The 23,141-nt window shown below is 44.9% G+C and overlaps 1 protein-coding gene across 4 annotated transcripts in view; it reads right to left on the bottom strand.

The window, feature by feature from the left end:
* PPIL3 (peptidylprolyl isomerase like 3) overlaps positions 1 to 23,141 on the bottom strand; it is a 68,554-nt gene that overhangs the window by 37,806 nt on the left and 7,607 nt on the right. For 2 of the 4 annotated variants that reach the window (XM_078652612.1, XM_078652613.1), the window contains exon 3: positions 21,149 to 21,223. The exons of the other annotated variants lie outside the window; for them this stretch is intronic. In XM_078652612.1, the coding sequence (XP_078508738.1) occupies positions 21,149 to 21,223 (75 nt within the window). The remainder of the gene's footprint in view (positions 1 to 21,148; positions 21,224 to 23,141) is intronic. 4 annotated transcript variants of the gene reach the window in all.

Below are 23,141 nucleotides of genomic sequence, written 5' to 3' on the forward strand. Positions count from 1 at the left end.
CTTTGCCAGCCATCATACAAGTTCGCGTCCCACTTACTTACACCCTTCTTTCGCTTTTCGTTCATCCCATCCATCACGTTCGTCTAAGAACTTATTGGGATTCTTCTCACCAAAAACTTCACAGCTAAGTCGAAGTACATTTCGAGGAGGCTACTACCTGGTTGATTTGTAATTGTAATACACCCGTGCAGAAAGCACACTATGCAGTCTTCAATCTCAATAAGTAAGGAATATATAGCTTACCTGTTTCCGCCACCACCGTTTGATCCCCCACAGGAACGGCCACCAGCTCTTCTACCGCCGCATCCTCCCCAGAGGCCTCCGAGTCCAAGTCCAACACATCAGCCACCTCCGCGCTGGCCCCGTCACCAGATGTTACACCTACAAAGTACATTTAAGAAAGTTAGAATACACCACTCACTACTATATAATATTTGGTCTAGGAGAAATGTTAAAAAAACAGAATACAATGTAATAATTTGTGACTGTCTACTCCATAGTAAAAATGTCCCATTTTCCAGGGAAGGCTGTTGTCTTGCTGCACTTTTATGCACAACTGATGAATGCTTGCTTTTGATTTTTAACACGCACCACTTTTTCTCCTAACAGACAGAAGCTTGACTCCTGAGTCCTAAGAACACGACCAGGATCAAGTTCAAAGTAGGTGAGAGTTCGGCTCGACCACAAGAAATGTGTCCAATTAATCGTCAGCACTAACCACTTTTCCGTTTACAGTTAAATAGTTTTATGACAAAGTAGATTTCAATAAATGTGTTTACTTTTAATAAAGCTTTTACACTTAAATAGACTCTGTGGTTTTTGTTCCTCTAGACTAGAGTGGATGAGCTAAAGGTTTTGGAATTTTTGCAAGCATGAGTGCCTCTGACACTTCTTGACTGTGCTGTGACTCCGTACTACTCTCTTGTCCTGCGTACGATAATCTAGAGATCATTGGGGATCTATAATCGGTGACTTCGGGAGCTGAATGACTCTGCCACACTATCTAGTCAGTAAGGAGACAGTGCATAGAGGTATTGCTGAATATAATGGGAGTCCAATGGAATTGCCAAATGTCCAATCTTAGTTAGCTACACAGACAGACTAATAAGAATAGTCTAGTAATACCACAGGGAGTCATATTCGAGGCAGGATAAGAATTTATATCCAGTCTACAAGAAGATCAAAGACGATTTAGAAAAAATCGAATGAGGAACGCTAGGAAAAAATAGGTACTGTTTAGTAAAATGTAAACTTACTGGGGCCAGCAAAGGAGCCCTCGCCTGCCCGATCCTGGCCTGCATCCTCAGCACCCTCCTCCTGTGTCCTCTTGCCCTTGGGGGGAGCTGATGTACAACATGAAAGAAAGAAAAACCATAAAACATGGATGAGATTTTTCAACCAAATCAAACATTTCAAAAGAACAATAACAACATATTTTGGAAAAATAGCAAATAGATAGACAACTATTCCACGGGATCTATCTCATGTGGTATACTACGTTATTCGTATTGCCTGATTTGCGGAACGTTGACTTAGAAAGTTCCTATGTAACTCAATAAACAGACTACTAAAGAGGTTTGCCTAGGCCTGGCACTGCAGGCAGTAGTGCACAACACGTGACAGACAAAGTCCATCCTGCTTGCAGATCAGTGAATACTCAAACTATCAATCCACCCGCCACCACCGCCACTATTTCTTCTGATAGCCATGTGACTGTCTAAAGGAAGGACACTGGACTTCAGTCTGTTGGGGCTGATTTATAAGTCCCTTGCGGAAGTTGCGGCTGATTTTCCTCCATTGTTGCGTGCCTTTTCTGACGCAGCGGCAGAACAAAAGACTCGCCATGGTGTTGGTGCGGCGTATATATTAAAAAAAAAAACACATATGGGCATATGGGCGATGCATCACGTTGTAAAGCCCTGCGCCATCAGGGGGCGTTCCGGCGCAAGGGAGGGCGTACCTGCGCAGGAACGAATCCTAAAAGTGGCTGAGGGAAATCTACAAGATGTCAATCAGTCATTTTTATGACAATGATGCATGACTCAAACCCTGCGCGCTTGAAGCCGGCGTACGGCTTGATGCAGCATTGGGGAGATAGGGTACCCCAGAGCATTGCTGGAGCTGCGCCATCGTTGGCACGCAACTCCAGCAATGCGCTGCCTTTACGGCACAGATGCGTAAGGCTTCTGTGACGTTTTGGGCCAATGGGTGGTGGTGGCATGGCACACAATTACTGCCGCATCCCTGCTACTTTGCAGGGATGCGCCGGTAATTGAAAATATGACCCTTACTGTCTAGCATTACGCAGTTCTTTTCTTTACAGTACACTGATACATAATTTCTCAGGCCAATGAAATGCTTCTGAACACAACATACAAAACAAAGAAGCATAGTAGCAAGCAAGGCTACTGAGAAGGAGAGCAGTGCACCTGAAAATGAAATGCATAGAAGATTTTGAAATATAATTTACCTCAATGTAATCGGCAGCATTATTGCTCTTGGTAAAGAACAAAGATTTGCAAATAACAGAGCAGGATAAAACAGAGTAGTAAATGTACTACTACTACTACTCACCAAGCCCGGGGACCTCTACGCCGAGCGCGTCCAGCAAGTCCCGCTCCCGGTCCATGACATCGGTCCAGCGGTGGGTGGCCTGGTTATATGTGCGCCGGACCCCAGAGATCTTGTACATGGCCCGGCACACCTTCTCCCACCGCTGGCGGCGCTCCCGGATGCCATAGCCGGTCGCGATCTTGCCGCCTCCCAGGATCGTCTTGGGGAGGCGGCGCTGGACATGGAAGATCAGTGCCGCCACTTCCTCCGCGCTAAAGATCTCCCTCGGGACCACTTGCTCCCCCCTTAAACGCCCGCACGGGAGCCGGGCACGGGGTGCGGGACCCTTCCCCTTCTCAGGGTGCTTCCCAGCTCCCTTTACCATGGTCTGGGCAGAAATAAACTTAAATGATAAAGAAGAAATAGAATAGTGAAGAAGAAAATAAAAGAGTTTAAAAAAGTAGTTTAAAAGTAACTAAAAGCTGCAGAAAACACAAAAATATAGAGCTAGAAAAATAGAGGGTTAGATAATAAGTAAAATTAGATCAAAAAAACTTCAAACAAGCAAAGGATGGCAGAGATTGAGAGAGGATAGAGAAAGCATGCCCAGAACCATAGCAATGAATGAGAAACAAGATGGCCGCGCCCGTTCACGACCGCGTGGGTAAGTTCGCGCGAGATTTTCCTTGCGAGTACGCGCGAACTTGTACTCGCGAGCAGCACACTTTGCGAGATTACACATAGCGGGCGGAAACGGAATTACGTCACGCCAACAAGATGGCCGCGCCCGTGTACGACCGATAGGGTAACTTGGCAAACGAATAGCTAGAAGCGCCTCGCGAACACGCGCAAGATCACGCGAATATACACGTCGCAACAAAAACAATTTTGTATTCGCACGTATTCGCGGCTTCCGAAATCGATCTCGCACGGATTCGCGCCCCAAATAACGCGCGAAATTGCAAAAAAAACAATTTTAGCTAAAATGAAAGCAATGAGCAGGTGCAAAAGTTCAAACTTAACATTAGTAACATTCAAGGTAGTGCTTCCTGATGGGCCCCTCCAGAGTTTGCAACAATTCTATGACCCTGCTATGACCCAAACAGCAGGCTCATAGAATAGCACCATAAAGGTCCTGTAAAAAAAAAATTTCACTGCAACAAAAAGCAAATTACAGATAAGGAAGGAAGCAGGTGCCAGCCAGACTGGAACTTTCAAAATTACTGACACATTAATGAAACACAAATTAATTGATGGCAGTTGAAGAAGGGCAGGTGTGCTAGCTTTTTTCAACCACCATAATCTACAGTAATAAATAAACCTAATAGGTGCCTGTGAGGATGTACTAGAGGGTGGCATGGGTGTCCCAGAGGGTGGCAGTGGTGAAACAGAGGGTGCTGTGAACCTGTGATGATAAACCAGACGTAGAAACAACATAGTCGCGGCCGTTGCAAGCCGAAAAGTAAGTTCGCAATTGCGAACTTGTCCCAAAATCGGCGCGAACACGCGCCAACACAAAAAACGGAAAAATCCGCAAGTCCGCTAGAGTTCGCGGATCTTCGCGGATTGCGAATCCGTAAATACGCAAGTTCGCGGATTGCCAATCCGCAAAATCCGCCCATGCTTACTCTCCACACAACGCTCACCTTTCTCCCCTCCACCGAGCTTATTCCATCCTACATGTCTATGTACCATTAGGCAAATCTACAGAAAACCCCAATGCATGCACTTAAGTCAGTAGCATGAAAACAATCAACAGCCATAGATAGCATTAACAACCAAGCAATATCTTATGGCACTATACTCCACATATATGCAATCCTCAATGCCAACAATGCTTTCTACATAGCATATTAACTATATAGTGCTGACAAACCCATTATACACGCCTGCACATGTTAAGCCCATACTTTATACATATCGATACCATTAAAGTAACAACTGAACCACACTGTACCAGGCACCCTGTTGTTAAAGCACACTTTTTCTGATATCCCAGAATCAAGCAGTATTGAAATTCAGGTCAGCCCAGAACTATGTAACAACAAGCACACCAGATAGCCTAACTGCCTTAAAGGCTAGGCATGGACATATTTGCAATAAAGATGCAAACAGGTTATAGCAAGAGCTCTAATAAATAGAGGGCAAATGCCTGATCTAGAGGAAATGCAGATACTTTATCAGTGTGTCAACGAAGGCAGGTAGTGATGCAAGTGCATGAAGTTCTCTGGAATTTCCTTCTGATGGAGTTATCATGGGGCATGATTCACCATGGAAGGACACACAAACTCCCAGCCAATGATCCATTATACGGGTTTTAGGGTGGCTGTAGAGGAACAAGGTTCAGATTTGCTACAGTGGAATAGGGTCGTTTTCAAGCGATTTCTAAAGGCATGAAACAATAGGTCACAGGGCCTCAAATCATTTGAGTTACCAATGTTGTTGCATCTAGAGGCTTCGGAGAATGGCACCAGAGGCTTCTTGTTGTCACCGAAGCACCAAATGCCACTGCTGCAATCGAAGACTGTTCTTCTCGGTCAGATTCTGTGCTTCACCCAACCAACATGGTGTAGACTAGAGGAGGACCCACCTTGGTTGAGCTATGATACCCGTCCTCAGTTCTGTGCCATGACTAGAACCATAAAAGTAGGTACTATTTGAAAAGGGCATCAACCGGCAATCTTGCAGGTTTGCACTGTAGGTTTCCTGTCTTGTCTGTGTAGTGAGGAGGCACCATCTTTCTGATTTTTCTTATTCTTTAAACCACACAATTGCTATTATAAAAGCCTGCATATGCAAATTCAAGTATACAAAAGTGATGGAGGGAACGCTTGAATTAATCTCAGCCACTGGTAATGGCTTAACAATGCAGGATAGACTGTTCCCATTGGAGCAGGGTCAAGACTGATTTGCATATAGCTGGGTCCAAACTGAGGGGGCACGGTTTGAAAAATGATGATGGACTGGGATGTGGCCCTAATTAATTACCAGGGGCTGAGATTAGTTCAAGCATTCAATCCCTCAATTTTTTGTATATTTTATGCTACATTGTATACATGCATCCGATCATACTTGCACTTCCTCCCATTTCCCCAGGAGCTCTAACCTGTGGGAGTCTCCTCCCCAGCACGTTCTTTTCTAGGCTCCTTCTTAGGTCTCGCTAGACGCTTTTGCTGTCTATGCGAGACAACTTATGTAGTTACTTTTGGGGGAATGTGGACAGCAGACTGTCACGAGCTTTTTCTGGCCGAGATTGTACCTCGTGGGCGCGCACGGCGCCGTGCCCAGCGAGGCTCCGCCCACATGGTTACCAGAGCTGCTGGTTGAACGCCGCCTCGCCCATGCGGGCAGCCGGTTCTCTGGTAGTATCCCGCACGGACAGGTAATGGAGACCTGCAAGGGTCCCTTGTGCGTCCCTACGACCCCCCCCCCACGCGCTCACACGTCCCGGGAGCTTTCTAGTACCACCCGCCCCCCCCCCGCGCACGTCCCGGGAGCTTTCTAGTAACACCCGCCGGCAGCGCGGTCTCTCACCCTCCTGCACAGCTCGGGGACAAAGAGGCAGCCTCTCACCTGCTCCTAATCGTACTTCTCGTCATCGCCGCTGACAGACATGGCCATCGCCCGGCGGAGCCTCCTTCCCGGAGAGGCGGCAGGCCCCTCCCACCGAGGACTGCCTCATGAATAACATGCACCCGCGCGTACCAGGAAGAGGTTGAGCTTGGCTCTTAACCAATGGCAGCCGGCCCAGCTCGCCGCGGCTCCACGCAAAGGCCTGCCGCCCACCGGCGCCCCGGCAGCGATGACACGGGGCGCGTGCGGCGCTGTTTACACTGGGGGCTCCACCCGGCACGGAGCGGAAACGGAATGCACAGCGCGCTCGTGCCAGCTGTCACACCCCTCCCTCCATGCGGAAACCTTTTATACACACACATATCGAGTTCATTGTTATATGTGGTGCCGGTCCCACGCACCGTGTTGAGGGCGAATTTCTCTTTGCGAACTCCCCCCCTCTAGATATGATATTCCACCCCTGGGGGCGAGTAGGCTCATGTGTGGATTCATAAAGCATTTCCAAGGCGTTTAACCGATGTAAGCACTCGTAGCTGCACCTTTGTACAACGCATTTCATGACTGGGACGGCGCGAGCGCTCTGTGGTGCATGTTCCTAGCAGGAAGCGCGAGCGCTGTGTGCAGGAGCCAAGTTGAGTTCACGTAGGGTGCATTTCATTCGAGTGCGCATGGAGGTTCCTGGCATGAATACTGATCCGAGCCCTGCCAAGCGTTTCCTATTCTTTCCATTACGTGGCTTTCTGCTTCCACTACACCTGACAAAAACGGCGCTTCCTTTTTTCTTTTTATTCAGGCATATATTTAATTATGGAGTCTCATAGAGCTTTCTACCACTCCGGGTTGTGTAATTATTGCCTTCTAGTCTCCATCGAGCGTAATCTTTTTCCGGCACACTCCTCAAAAATCTTTATTTCCGACACACTCTCGTGGTATGCCACTGTCGGTTTCTTTTCACAATTCTTTTCTCACTCTTATACTTTCAGGTCGAGTATACAGTCGTCGCACATGCGCTGCGAATCACACTGTATTCAGTATAAGTTTGGCCACGCCCACCACTATTAATTGGTTCCTTCCTATGCCTTTCCAAATGCTTTTTTTGGTGTGGTGAAGGGTGCCATATGTCCCTCCTTTGGGCGTGTTTGTCACGCCCATAGCAACAGACCCTCTAGTAAAGTCATTTATAGTTTTCTTAATAAGTTTGGCGCCATTCAACAAAACTCCACCAAAATGTTTTTTTAAAACTTTTTTTTAAGTTCCTCACTTTGGGTTATTCTTGGCAAGTTTCGTGCTGAACTGTTAAGTAGTGGCAAAAAAATACACAGAACATAATCTTCACAAAAGTTATTTACAAAAGTTTAAGCTATTGCCATTATAAATTACAATAACTTTTATTTAAGTATTAATTATTAAAAAAAATGAAAAGCCATTGTTAATTGTAAGTCACGTAAATACTACACATATTGCATTATAAATGCTATAGGTGTCACATTTGCAAAAGTTTTAACTATTGGCATTGTAAATGACAAAGCTATTAATTTAGCTATTTTCAAAACCAACACAAATAAAAAATTTGTCATTTACAATACCAATAGCTCAAACTTTCCTAATGCGAGACCTATTGCATTGCAAATGCTTGTTCTTGGTGCGATGATTTTTAATCAATGCATTGTCTTTATAAATCACTGTTTTATTTGTTAGGCTTTCTGTTTTAACTGATGTAGCTATTTAAATGGAACATGAATGTTGTATTCATATTGTAACAATATCAAGCATTCAACAATGTATTTTTGCACTATACGCACTTGCACTTTTACGTAATTCTTTTAGGGCTCCAATGTGTGGCAGTTTTTTTCATCTGGTATACTCACATCCTATGTTTTAACTTTAATTGTTTTTATGAAATTGATATACTTTGATCCGTCAGTTACATTTTTCCGTATAAAGAAATAGTGCATTGCATGCGTTGGTGAATCCATTGTACTGTATTTTTTAGCACTTTGATGGTCGTAATGACTGCATGAAGTTTCTGACTTGAAGTCAAGTTCAAGTTTCAATCTTTATTTCGGTCAAATAGACCATCAAAGATATACAAATAAACACAATCATTAAAACATTGGTTAAAAATTAGGCCTGACAATATAAAAAAGTCCATCAGCAATATTTGAGAAAGATGAATGAAATAAAATAAAATGTAATGAAATTGTTATGGGCCCAGCTCCGCTTTCAAGATGCGGGTGCGGATAAACCACATGGCTGTGAGGTATTTCGCCAGTGCAAAGACAGTTGGAGGTTGGAGGCATTGCTTTGTAGTTGGTGGCGTTGTCCAGGAGCTGGTGAAAGACCTAAGGGGCAATGTGCCATATCTCCACTGGAGAAATAGCTTCCTAGTCAACACAGGGGTCATCCCATCCAGAACCTTCTCCAGGCCGTAGGAGTCTTTGCTCTGGATGAATAGAGACGTCAGTGAGCCCTCACGGTTACTGTCTAAAGCAATAGTAAGTTTTAGGTCATAATAAGCCTTCGACAGAACTTTGCGTGGTATCCTGGCAGATGCGTTGGCTGGGTCAGTCCATAGTTCTGGGAACCCTAGACTCTCACACGATGATTTTATGTATTTAAGCCAAGGAATCTGTATAGCTTTTGGTTGGGTTAGAAACTCCTTAAGCTCAGGCCTGTACTTGATAAGTTCCTCGCTACTCCATATCTTTCGCCAAAATGTTAAAGGTTTAAGACCCAGTTCCTCTATAATTGGTCTAAGTCCTAGGTCTAGCCTCAAAGGTAGCAGCGGCGTGCTTGATGGAAGTGCAACCAATTGTCTGATGAATTTGTTTTCGGTTGTCATCAGATTTAGGGCTGAAGTGTGACCCCGAAGTGTGACCCCGTAGGTTACAGCACCCCGGGCCTGGGCTTTGTAGATCTGGATGACTGGGCCCAGTGGGCAATGTGTTGATTTAGTCATCATCCTTGATATGCCTCCCGCGATCTGCACCAATTTCAAGTTGGCCTTGGTCTGATGTGCCCCCCATGTCATGTTCTCATTTAAGGTTACACCTAGATATTCAAATGTGGAAACCCTCTCTAATCGTGATGAGCCAAGCAATGGATTTGGACGTGTCCTCGGGGTGGGATTTAGGATCATGAATTTAGTTTTTAGCGCATTGATCTCTAAGCCCCTCTCCGTACAGAATACCAAGAAAGAGTCAAGAATTCGCTGAATCCCCATTGGGGTTTTGGACAGCAGCAGGGTGTCGTCCGCAAACATGATTGCGGGCACCCTGCTGCCATCCAATTTGGGGGCATCGGTGTGTTCAATCCCATTCAGGTGGGCGATTACCCCATTGACAAAGAGGCAGAACAGGATCGGTGCAAGCACACAGCCCTGTCTCACCCCTCTGTCAATGGGGAATCTGTCTGTTAATTCGCCATTTCTTCCACACCTGACACGTGCAAAGTTGTTCCGATGGAGTCTCTGTAAAATTTCAAGGATATCAGGTGGAACCCCCAACTCAGCAAGTACACTCCACAGTTTCATTCTGGGCACCAAATCGAAGGCGGCTCGCAAGTCCACGAAAACCGTGTACAAGCTGCCCCCCTCGAATAGCGCCGTCCTCCAATAGATGAGGTTTAGGCGGAAAATCTGATCTACTGTGGACACCCCCTTTCTAAATCCTGCCTGGTAGGGACTAAGAGTGTCAGTTTCTTCCAACCAGGCCTGAAGGCGATCCAGCACAATCCTACCAAAAAGCTTCTGGGACAAGTCTATTAAGCTAATGGGCCTGTAGTTGGCTGGGAGCAGAGGCGAGCCCTTCTTAAATATAGGAACCACCTCTGCCCCCAGCCAAGTACTAGGAATCTCCATGCCCAACAGGACAGCATTGAATATTGTGACAAGATAGGGGGCCCAAACATCAGGTTCCTGTTTGAACAGGTCACCTGGGAGACCATCCAATCCGGGGGCCTTACCAGATGCCAGTCCCACAATGGCTGCTCGCACCTCCTTAAGTGTAAACAAATCGCCCCTACAGTGGGTGGGCGTACTTGGGAGTGGATTGCAAGTGTCCCCAACATCCAAAGTGTAAAGCGACTGAAAGTGCGCCTGCCACACCCCTGCTGCAATATTTGGTTCAATTGCTGAAAGTAAGTTCCCAGAGCCCCCATTGACAATTCGCCAAAACTTGCGATAGTCCCTGGTAGCTAGGGAGCTAGAGAGTTCCTCCCACTGGCCCTCCTCCCATTCAATCTTTGCCTGGGCGACCAGTTTCTTGTACGCCCGTCTGCAAGCCTGAGTCTCCCCTCTGCCTTTGCCCTCCTTAATACACAAGAGGAGTTCTCCCTTTGCCTTACGGCATGCGGCATTGTACCATGAGGACTTGCAATTTGGTCCCCCCTTTTACATTGGGCTTTGGTAAAGAGATCATCCGCCATGGTCCTAATAAGATCCTCATGAGCCAGATATATTAATTTGTGCGTGTCCTCATTACAAATTTCGTCAGTTAAGACGCCCACTTTTCCCAAGATTGGAATTATTCCAGCATAGAGCTTTGGGAGCTTCTCTCGGCTAGCAACTAGTTTTTCCCACCTAATTCTCCTTCTGTTGTTTTCAAGGAGAAGCTCAGGTTTGGTCACCGCCATGCTTTGATCACTGACCTCCATACCAGGGTGGACAAAATCTAGTTCTAGAGCATTGTGATCGCTGTCAGCTCTTTCTGTTACCCTAAAGTCAATGATATGCGACCATTCGGAAAGTTGTACAAGAACATAGTCCAAGCGGGACTCCCTTCCCACTCTGTTGTAGGTGTATCTGCTCGGTATATCAGATTTGATACGCCCATTGCAGGCTCTAACTCCGTGGTTAAGGGTCAGAGCAGTAATCTGTAAGGCTAGAGGTGTCCAAGCTCTGGGAGGAGGTGCCACTACTGGGGGAACTGCCCACCTACCATCCTCTTCCATGGAAAAACCCTCCAAGAGGCCTGCTAGGGGCTCGAACTGTGAATTCAAGTCCCCTCCAACCAAAAATGGGGTGCCCCTTGGAATTTCACTGAGGTAAACCGATAATTCCTCAATGGTAGGTGATTCACGTGTAATGTTGACCGGCCTTGAATAAACATTTATTACGGCAAGTCTTGCTGAGCTAGGCCATACCAACAAAACCACTAGTATGTCCTCGGATGCCAGTGGGAGACGTACCGCCTGACAGCCCAAATGGGTCGCCACCCAAGTTGTAAGTCCGCCAGAGGGACGGCCCCTTCCCGCCCATTTTGCGGGAATGGAAAATGCCAGGTAACCCCGTCGGGAATATTCTTCCCTCGCCCAGGTCTCCTGGAACATACATACATCCCCGGTATCCACAAAAGCGGTCCATTCCTGTAGATCTAGCTTGTTACCTAGGCCAGCCACATTCCATGAAATTAGCTTCAAGAGTGGTGGTTTTGAAGTCGGGACCAGTTTTGGGGACATAACGTGGTTACTTGAGTTAGCCACAAATGTTACCACGGGAGTCCGATCACCACTAGGGGACCGAGAATCCCTAGGAACCCTTATCTCTGAGTTTATAGGGGGGGTGTCTGCATTAGTTCGACTTTTCTCGACAGACTGGCCCAAATCTAACATTGGGACAGATGTGTGTCCAGGGAGAATAAGATCTGCCTCCGCACCCTCCCTGAGATACGAGCTATCCCCGGTGGCAATCTGCCTGGGCTGTCAATCTATCATATCCAAGTAGCTGTACCTATTAGACAGGGGGGGATATGTATGATGTTGTAATCTGGGGTGGCGAAAATCAACTCTCTCTCTTCTCTTCCAACCGCCTCCCCCTCTTTGACAAATTTCCCATCCCTCTTCTTCGGTGTTTGGAAGATAATACACCTGTTGGTGGCGACTAGGATAGTAAAAGTCTCCTCTTCCGCCTGCCTCAGGGGGACTCCCCCATCCCTCATAGGTATACGGCAGCCGGGGGTAGAAAAAGGATAGAGGTAGGGACTGGATATTGGTTCCCTGATCCTCATAATGCCAGCCACAAATATGAGAAACGGTCATGGGGTCTCTGAAGCTGACCAGGACACAATCTCCTTTGATAGTTTTTCTAGTAGTGCCCACCCATGGTACCCTTCTTACCATAAGGACATCACTAGTTATACCCTGCGGTAGAGGTCTGTACTTGGATAGCCAGTCCAACGCCTTGTTCTTAAGAGAGGCGGTGGATTCTATCAGCGCTGTTTTTAACTCTGGCACCCCCGCTAAGATTACTGTGTACTAGCTGGCCTCTGGCGGCAAGTGCACTACTCTTGGCTTTTTTTTTTTCCACTAGAGCCTCGTCTGCCAGTGTAGCTGCTTTTTGGGGTAGGCTAGAGGCAGGAATGTTAGCCTTAGGCTGATTAGAAGGGGTTTTGGGAGGGGGGACCTGGGGTGGTTGGGAGTTGCTATGCTAGTACTAGGTTGCATGATCTTATTTGAGGGGGCAGTTGATTTACCCTGGTGTACTAAAGGACCTGTGCTTTTCTCCGTCTTACTGTTGGCTGGGGCACCGCTCTTAGTATTAGTCTTAGTCACTGTCCCTGATCTGCCACCTTTGTCCTCTATTTTACTGTCGTTTTTGGGATTATCGGCTAATAGGGCCGTAAATTTCTCAATGTTCACTAGCCTGGCTTCCATTTTAATAAGCCGTGCTTCTAAAGGACACAATAGGGTTCTCAAAAGTGATCCTATGTCGGCCAAAGTAATATCTTCGCCCGAGGTGTCATGGGGAGTAATAGTGGTATGTTCTAGAGACACAGCGGTCTGAGTCTCTGATAGGATTGCCTCAGCTCCCTCAGTAGGTGTAATCCCCATTATGCTTGGTCCAGGACTATTTATCTACGGGTTGGGATTTTTCTTTGATGTTTTTGTCTTCCTCCCACCACTTTTCTGAGCCCTATTTATCACTTTGGGTACTGCTCCTTCCCTTAACCCCTGCAGTGTAGCTCTATCATTTGTATTTACCACGACTAAGTCATGTTCGAGGTTGGAAGTTTGGGCTGGCTGGAGTTGGACTATTGGGAGGTTTAACAGACTCGGGTCATCAAAATCACTTGCTTCCTTTGAACTGATGTGGGAGCTGGAGATGGTCAAGTCTAGAGCCATATTATGCTCGCTATTTCCAGTCGCCCCATTGGTAGTGCCAGTTTGCTCAGTGCAAGGGGGTATGTTAGTTGGGGTCATGGCTTGTGCAAGGGGGCCCAAAGAAGACCTTCTCACCCAGTCAATTTCTTGGGAAATGCGCCTCAAGTATTGTAATTTCGTCGATCAATAGTGACCCCGCTTTGACAAAATAATTGTCCAAAGTACCTTTATTGGCTCCAGTAGCCGCCTGCGTACTTTTGCTCCTTGTTTCCATCGTAGTCATCCTCGGGCACAATAAGAAGCAATAAATTCCAGGAAAGGTTGAAAGGGAGGTGGCCCGGTACGGTCTCTACCGACCTCTAACGGCCTCAAACGGCCCGCCCTTTGCCCGGGCTTAGCCCCGGGCTTAGTCCCGCGCACGTCCCGCGATGGTCAGCCGATCTTATACGTAATAGGGGGCGCGGCTTGGCCGGGAAGAGGAACCAGCTGTGGGTGTTCAGCTGAATGCTGGTCCTCGCAGTCCCGGTCTCCGCTTCTCTCTCCTCTCAGAACCGCTCAGCACAGTCTCTCCACAAAGCAACAGGGTCCAGAGGAAATGGGGACCTCCAGCTACTCCACACGGTAATGGAATCCTCCAAAGTCGGCAATTGGAATCTCTGACTTGAAGTATACTTTAGTGTGTTGCCTTAAATGGGACGGGTATACCCAGATGTGGGGCTGGTGCACACTGTCAGTGGATCGAAGCTAAACCTAGCTGATGAGCCCTAACTAGGGCAAAACCGGTCCTGGGTTGCTTGTAATCCAGTTCAGGGAGGCTCTAGCTTGGCAGTGCAAGCTGGACTATTCCCATTGAAGTAGGGCCAAGACTGAGTTGCATATGGCTGGGTCCAAATTGACATGGTGTGCAAAATAACGATGGACTGGGATGCGGCCCGGAGTAATTTTCAGAGGCTGAGATTAATTCAAGCATTCCATCCATACTTGTTTTGCATACTTTAGTATGCACATTCCACTGGCAGGAAACCAATCACATGTGGAAATTGCTACAAGGTGTTTTTTAGCTCTTTTGAAGCTTTTGCCGAAGGGAACCATAGTTAATCATATACAATTCAAGTGGGATTCCTTACTCCAATACTCTTATTGCAGTGCCTCCGTGCACAGTTTTCTTTACTATAATACAACTAACCTGGATTTATCAGCAATTGTGTTCCTTCAAGAATTAAACAATTTTTTGGTCTTTAGCCATCTACCTGCATTCAATTTGTGCCCATATTTCTCTCATCCCTGCAGTAGAACATATTTTCACCAGCATTTCTTTTTTCCACATTTAAAAAAAATAACTGCTTGTTGTTCCATATTTTATTTCTCTCAAAGAGAAACTTTGTGCTTCACCCATTTACAAAGAATAAGTGAGCAGCTTGGTGACTATTTACTTAAGTCCGTGTGAATATACGGAATACACCAGTTTCTCAGAGCCCTTGTGTCCATGGTTTCTTAAATGTGGAGGATGTTGGCATGTTTATCACAGTTTAATTACCTCTGGATATAAAAATCTTTACATAATTAAGTAAGAGTAAGAGAAAGTAAGAGTGAGAAAGAAAGAAATGAAAGACAAAATGCGGTGGAAATAGTGGTAACCCATGTTAAAAAAATACTCAAAAATAAAGAGAAATCGGGATTATCTGATTTATTAAAATAAATGGGCGTTTATGAAAAAAACTATGGAAAAATAGAAACTCAACATTGTTCTCTCTAAAAATCACCAGAGATTAATCTGTAAGTGGTTAATTATCCTGTCAAATGACAGCCATGGAGGGAAAATCCTCTTGGGCAAAATTTGATTGAGGAGAGCCTGAGGTAGGAAGACAAAATATTGGAAGAAATGTTCGATGAAACGTGGGTTGACAGGAGTGGAAGACATGTAAGGAAGTCTGAGAGGTCATCCTGGTATTCTTAATCATAAAAGACTGAAGATATAAAGTAATTTGCGGTGATGAAAATATTGTTGAATTATTACACAGACTGCTGTATATATGTATGTATGTATATGTATATGGTATTTCCATAGCGCAAACCTAGCCAAAAGACAGTGGAGCGCTGTACATGATCAAAGACAAGCATAAAGTCAGTGAGTGATAGCAGAGAAAAGCTAGGTTGTAGGCAGTTGATGTATTGTGATACAGTGTTTTTTAAAGAGGCGAGTCTTCAACTCCTTTCTATTTTGGGGAGGCACTGGAGTGGCCCTGATTGAAATGGAGAGGTTGTTCCAGATCCAGTGTGCTTGGGGTCATAGATGGAAAACGCCTGCTGCCTTGCTTAAATTCCTTACATTTCTTAGTCTACAGTTTGATGGTATCCTGGCTATGGGTATGCCGGGAATCACTAGGGATGGTGTGCTTGTCCACAAGATAAGCAGGGGTGCTGGTCATAATGGTTTTGTAAATTATACTACAATCTCCTAGAGATCTGATGAAGGTTGGGAGGAAATACGATTTGGCACGGCAAAATAAACGTTAAGTGAAAAGTTTATATACTACAAGCGGTTCAGAGCAGAATCCTTCACATATAAATCAAAGGAGAGGTCTACTTCTGCAACTTGAGGCAAACTAAAAAGTACAGCATTATTTTTGGCATGATTTTCTGCCAGCAACAGGCCTTCTGGTGTAGGCATGGCAACCAGTTTCTTAAAGATGAACTTGCATATGGCTGGGAAGAGAGGTCCATCTGAAAAATATCATTGTAGTTAATTGTGCGAAAGTCATTACCCTATAAGAGGTCTTACCCTTTTGGCGATCTTCAAATGCAAAGAAGTCTAACATGTAGTGGACATAGTATGGCTCTTATGGTTACAATCAAGGCATTCTAGCTCCTTGATGTCATCATCCTGGACATGATTCATCTTGGTCCCTTTGAAATATATCCTCTTCCCATACTTGATCCAATGTACATGACCATGGCCCTCTTGGCTCAGCAAAGATTGGATTATATCCAATGTATCATTTCAATGCCATTGGTGGGAAATATTATATAAGCAGTAGCAGCAATTTGCAAAATGTTAATTAAAACAGCTAATCATGTACCGGATTGCTTCATATGCCTTAATTTACTACAACAGAGGAAACCAGGGTTTCATAAAATACTGGGTTTAGGGAGGACAGCTGATGAAGCCTAGTGACAAACAGACAAACATATTAAATGGGTGTGGGGTGAGTTAGGGTTCGACCGCATTGCTCTAGAAGTGAGCAGCCTAACAGCAGAGGATTGTTGAGAGATGTGCTTAAGAGTGCATAGAATGCTCTCATAAGGAGAAGTATGAAAGTACCAGTACCAGTAGTCAGCAGAAGTACTCTCCTCATTTACAAACTCCTTGCAGACTAATTTCTGATCTGCTACATGGCTCAGAGCTCCTATATCTGGTAAAGAAAGGTAACTAATCATGGAGTTTCTGTTCCTATAGTATATGTACATTAGACAACCTATATTTACTGGAATGTTAAATAGTGTACAACTGAAGATTAATTATACCGAACACGTAAAATCTGTGCTTGATCATTTGCACATAAAACCTTTAATTAACTTTCATTAAAATAAACTCAAGATTGCATACATCTCTTGTTTAGGTTGAAGAGGCTACCCTCTTTGTGAACTCTTAAGTAAAAGCGCCGGTCTAGAGATGTCAGTGTTTGTGTGCATGTTTAGTTGTTCTTGATGCTGCTGAACCAAAGTTTTAACTTATGTTTGAGACTCGCTTTCAGAGCCCACATTTTATCTTGGACAGAGAAAGAGATGCCATATCAAGAGGGAATCGTCGAAGGAATAGGTCATAAGCAGTTACAAAGAATCAAAACAACAGGAGTTTACCCGTTAACCCAGTCAAGACGCAGGTGGAGTATGTAACCAAAAAACAATGTCTCAACCAGTAATCCGTTCAGAAGACAAGAAAACGGAAGAATTAATAATGCAGAGAAATTCACAAAGGGAGACCACAAGAGATTTTGTAAGAAACAGGAGGTATCTTATTTGCAAGTAGTTATATCAGCACTTCAGTACAATGTATGCAGAAGTAACCCAAAAGGTGGGTGTGCACTGTACGTGCTTGTGATACTGATCGGCGCAGTGACACAATGAAGTGAAAAAAACTGTGTGAGCGCCGCAAGGAATACAAGGAATTGAGGTCCACCATACAAGTGAAAATAACTACTTGCAAATAAGATACCTCCTGGTTCTTACAAAATCTCTTGTGGTCTCCCTTTGTGCATTTCTCTTCATGATTAATCCTTCCCTTAATTTGTCTTTTGAAATGATTACCGGTTGAGACATTGTTACATAAGCAGTAACAAAGCACATTTGCCATATAAATGGTGAGAAAGATGGCGTTTACAAATGAGTTTCAGTAAAAGGATTTGACCTAATAATAGATCATAAGTAAGAATAAAGAGGGTGGCAGCTTTTCGAAAATACTAACAAGTAAATAGATATAAACCTTTACAAAACTTAGATCTAGTACCCTAATATGCAACAAGTGGAAGTAAGCAATAGCAATAGAAAAGGCTAGTAGCCAGAAACTTTAAGCAAGAGGAGAACTCGGCCAACCATGATCTGTATAAGGCAAGACACAGCTCACAGCCACTCAAACAAGAAAGGGGGTGGGGGGTGGCTGTGAAAACCCAACTATCATCAATGAATGGGTGCGGATCCTCCAACTATGAGAAATGCAAACAACTGTCAGAATGGAGTTGGCCTTGAGAGGTTTTCCTTCTCCTGCTTGTAAACATGTGTCATTCCAGGTCTTCTTGAGGCAGTCTTGATAATACTGACTCAACTATAGAGATTACCAGAAAAGCAAGACCGACACAGCAGCAAATAGTTGAATGCACAGTTTAAGGGAGCAGCGGAGAGGTCACCTTGTCAGAGCCCAGTAGTGACTGAGAAGAATGGATTCTGGCCTATTTAAAGAGAATGCAGAACACAGCTGCTGCCTGCTGAGAGAGAAATCCTTCATAATATCAGATATCGCATGTTATCTGCTCTTCAGCCTCTAGAATGGCTGCACATGTCTAAGCATTTGACTTTAAAAACTATGTGGATAGTTTACTGTGCTCTGTAAGGTTCAGGCCCTCTCTTCCAATAAAAGCACTGTACCCGCAAAAAGGCTATAGTGCTTCAATCTAGGCTGATCCACTGCCAACTGGCCCTTCCTTCAATACATCTTGGACTGAAGGGAACTCCTTTTTAGCTAAGATGGCCTGGATATAGAACTTACGTTCTACAAGAGTAACTTTCAACCAGCTTGAATTCCAACTACCACTGAAAACCTGGCTCTTGGCATACTCATAACTAAATTGGAAACAGCCCTGTATAAAAGGGAAGGTACCAGCACAGACAGCTGCCTATTCTCAAAATATTATTCAACACTTCATTATACACCACATGCAATGATAAGGTTAATACCCGATGGACAAGGGAATGGAGGGGGAAAGCTCATTGGGGCTATTATTATGGAGAAGTGTGGCTCAATGGTTAGAGCGGCAGACCCTGATGCAGAGGTCTAGCCCGGGACCAGGGTTCAATTCCCGCCTCGGCGGGTCCTGGGCTCAACTTCCTCAGACCTGATAATTCTTGCCTCTTTGCCTATTCTAATCATGGGTCCCACTCTGCAACTCTGGGCAATAGCTTGCTTAATCTCCACAACGGCCCCAACAACGCTAGGATGCCTGGCTTCACCTTGGGGGTGCCCGGGAGTGGGCACTTCACAGGGAAAGGCTAGGAAGGGTTCCTCAGCGGTATTCGTACATGCACCGAGATGCCTCATGGGTGATTAGACGCTATACAAGTACCACTACATTTACATTTTACATTTATAGCTGAAGAAGTTTAATTAAGGGCGTAATGGTAGTAAGTAGGTGGGTGTGGCTGGGCAGTAGTGCAGGAAACGACTAAGTGACAAGGGAGGTTCCAGGATTGTCCATGGGAGCAGGGATAGCTGCCTTCAGGACAGCAATTTTTACCAAATGCCTTTTCCATCATACCTTTAAGGACAGAGCTGTGGATGTGCCACAGCCATGGTTGAAATGGCTGGTGGACTGTGATGAAAAAGATTTAGGAAAATATTTGAGGACAAGTGAGTACGTGAAATGGGTAGCACTATTTAAAACCATAATCCAAAATGTGAACAAACATATACTGGTAAAAATTCAGTATGGCCAAATACACGCCGGTTTGGCAGCGGAAGGTTCTGGATCTTGTTTATCCAAATACAGTAACCATTTCTTATCACATTATTTCAGAGCAATGCTAAAAATCGGTATCATTTGTGATTGTTTATCACAGACTTCTTCAAAACAGAAATGAAAATATTCATGCCAAGCATCCCACACACTTGGTGTAGGTACCTGGGATGTAAGTGGAATGGTATTGCAAGGATGCATACCATACTTTTGTTAAGTGCTTTGCAAATGCTATTATTTCATGACTCAAATGGAATATGTTGAACGAAAACAACATTTTAATGACAGGACTCCAAATGTTAAATGAACAAAGGTAGGGCCAGTGTACCACCTGTCACTAACCAGAATATAGCTGCTGGAAGGTAGAGCACAGCACACAGGAGGAACAGCTTTTGGTTATGTGGCAATGCGGTGCAAGTTCTGCCCCCCTTCAGCCACTATGACTCCGCCCCTTGATGTTGCTAGGGAACAAATGTGGGTCCTGGAAACTTAAACATTCTGCATTTTGGACGTTGGCTTTCTGGACTTTGGGGATTCTTTCAGAATTTTCTGTGTAATCTAAGCAAATGTGCCATTGTTTACATGGCAGTCTGGCACAGATATGATGCTGTTAAAACTGTTAGTCGCCTGAAAACACAAATTTAGTGTCAGGCTGACATTTCAATTGATGTCAGAGCCGCCAATCTATCACAAGCTTCCAACTCGTAACAGAGAGTGGGAAAGCAGATCAGACTTCAGTCAACTTTTGGTAGAGGTCATTAAAATAGCCTCTACAATGTGAAATCAAGAATTTCTGCCAATGAAGGGCCAGGTGGAGGAAGCATTGGATGTCAACATGTGTTTGCTGGGGCTTTTAAGGGCAAAGGCAGTAAACTGACAAAAGAAGTTGTAAAAGAAGAAGGTAAATATTGTATTGTATTTTAATGGCATTTGTATAGCGCTTACTTCCCCAGACGAGGCATTGAAGCGCTTTTCGGCGAGTAGCACGCTACTCCGGGACCCATAGAGGATTAGTGTTGAATTAGTATACTGAAACATGCAAGTACAATTTAAGTGGAGGATATGTTAGGCAGTTATTTTGATTCAGAAGGATAGAAGAGAAAAAAGGTTTGTATTTATACGCTTCTTACCCCTGATGGGGTGTTGAAGCGCTTCTTTTTTTTTGGTGAGTAGCACGCTACTCCGGAAACCCATAAAGGATTAGTGGTGAATTAGCATGGCGAAATATGAAAGTAATTTGAGTGGTCGATATTAGTCAGTTATTCGGAGTGAGAAGGATAGTGGAGGGATAGAAGGGAAAGAAAGGTTTGCTATCATATAGCGCCTGTTACCCCTGATGGGGTGTTGAAGCACTTTTCTGGCGAGTAGCCAGCTACTCCGGAACCCATAAAGGATTAGTGTTGAAAATTAGTATAGTGAAATATGAAGTAGATTGAGTGGTGGATCTGTTAGTCACTTATTTGGATTGAGAAGGGTTGGGGAGGGGGTAAAAAAGGGTAAAAGGTTTGCATTTATAAATATGAAGCTTTGGGTCTTAAAAGTTTAGTAGCTGTGATGTAAAAATGAATGGGACTCCAAATTTTACGTAGCCGAATGTAGAAATTTAACCTATAATCAATTGTGACTAAAGTGTCGCCAGGGTATAGCAGTGCAATTAACAGTTTTCTGTCATTTTTACCTTTCTGTCAATTCCTTACCTCACATGCCTTGGGCGCACGCTCACAGAAAACCTCTATTTTAATATCACCAAGGTCAGTGTGTAGAGTTACTGCCTGAAGAGGGAAAGAAAATGTGGAAATCAGGAGAAAGCTGAGGAGCAGAAGGAAATCTTGCAATGCTACCCACAGCTATGACGACAAGATAAATAGATCATTACTTACCTCGACCTACGAAGTGGGGTTTACTGCTCACATAGCACTTTGAGGAAAGTGATAGTTTTCAGCTCGCTGTCACTTTATTTCCCAACCAATAGCCAACATTGGCAATGTCCATACAAGCTGGCTAAGATGTCACCGCGAAGGTGCTGCTACAATGTTTCAGGTTATGGGCATTATCAAAAACAAAAAATCATAGATTCTTTCTATAAGCGTACGTAATTGTCTTAGAGCACTGCAGTTGCCAGCATAACCATGTTAATAGCTCTCTACACACAAAATTACAGTTTTTGGAAACTGCTCTTCCAGGGTAACCGGCCCTCGCCTCTGTAGCTCACCCCATAGCAGATCAGGTGCATACCACAGTCAACATAATTTAGATAACTGCCCCAACTGACTTGGTCTTGTTGACTTCCAGCCCAGCCAATAAATGCTAATTTGACATGAAACTTGGTATAACGATGAATGAGCTCAGAAATAATAATAAATATATAAAAAATAAAAACACAAAAAAAACGCTGGCCCTCTTTTGTAAATAAATATATCACTGCCCAGACCCTCCAGGATTTCACGATTTCGAGGTTTGCAAATATAATCGCGAAATTGGCAGTTTTGTAAAAATGCTGCGATTTTTACAAAACTGCCAGCGAAATTTGGAAAATGTGATCCATGCCACAATATCCAGGGTGTACAGGGATGCTGACACTAGGACTAGGAGATAGACACGGTGGAATAGGGCAGAGCGACACTCAGGCCTAGAACTCGAAGACAGACCTTGGGGTAGGAAAACAGAGCCTCCGAACCTGGGATAGGAAGACACAGCATCTAGGACTGGGAAGTCACTTTCATGGGGCAGGGAGAATGGCACTGAGGCAGGAAGACACGCACTCAGAAACAGAGAGATGGGGAAATGTAATTGGGACAGGAGGAGAGTGGGACAACGAGAGAAGGACACGTCCAATGGCACTGGCCAGTGAACCATGGACACAGGGACAGAGCCAAACTCTCTGGTAGTACCTGATGACACCTCAGTAGTACAAGCTCTAGACAAGCCAATACGGAAACAGGAAGGTTAGCACGCTAACATCAGAAGTGGGAGACATGGACGCATGCTGGGCAGAAAACACCAACATGGAGACCGAGAAACACAGACACAAACAGAGAGAGGGACTCTGGGAGAGGGAGATGCTGACTCCCTCATGAAGAGAGAGAGCTACAGACTCACCACGTGGGGACTGAGTACCAACTACATATAGCCTGGGGGGCCTGGATCTCAACAAGATGCAGTCACTCACTACTCCTTCCCCAGGCAGGTAGACTTGGGGGGGTGGGGGTCAGATACACACAACAGTGGTTGGAAGGTGGTAACCGAGAGAACATGCACAAGCAAGAGGGGTTGGAAGGTGGCAATTAGAATTACAGATACACACAACGGGTAGGAAGGTGGAACCTAGGAGTACAGATACACACAACAGGAGTTGAAAAGTGGCAACTGGGAGTACAGATACCCACAAGAGTGGTAACTGGTAGGACAGACACACACAACAGGGGTTGTAAGGTAGCAACTGGGAGCACAAACACACACAAGAGGGATTGGAGAGTGAATATTGGGAGTACAGATACAAACAACAAGAGCTGGAAGATGGCAACTGGGAGTACAGGTTCACACAACAGGGGTTGGAAAGTGGCAACCAGGAGTCCAGATACTCAGCAGGGGTTTGAAGGTGGCAACTGGGAATACAGATGCACACAACTGAGGTTGAAAGGGGCCCATTACAGTCCAATATTGTACCTCCAAGGGAAAACGAAAACTAGG

Source organism: Lissotriton helveticus, chromosome 7, assembly GCF_964261635.1.
Source record: "Lissotriton helveticus chromosome 7, aLisHel1.1, whole genome shotgun sequence".
Lineage (NCBI taxonomy): Eukaryota > Metazoa > Chordata > Amphibia > Caudata > Salamandridae > Lissotriton > Lissotriton helveticus.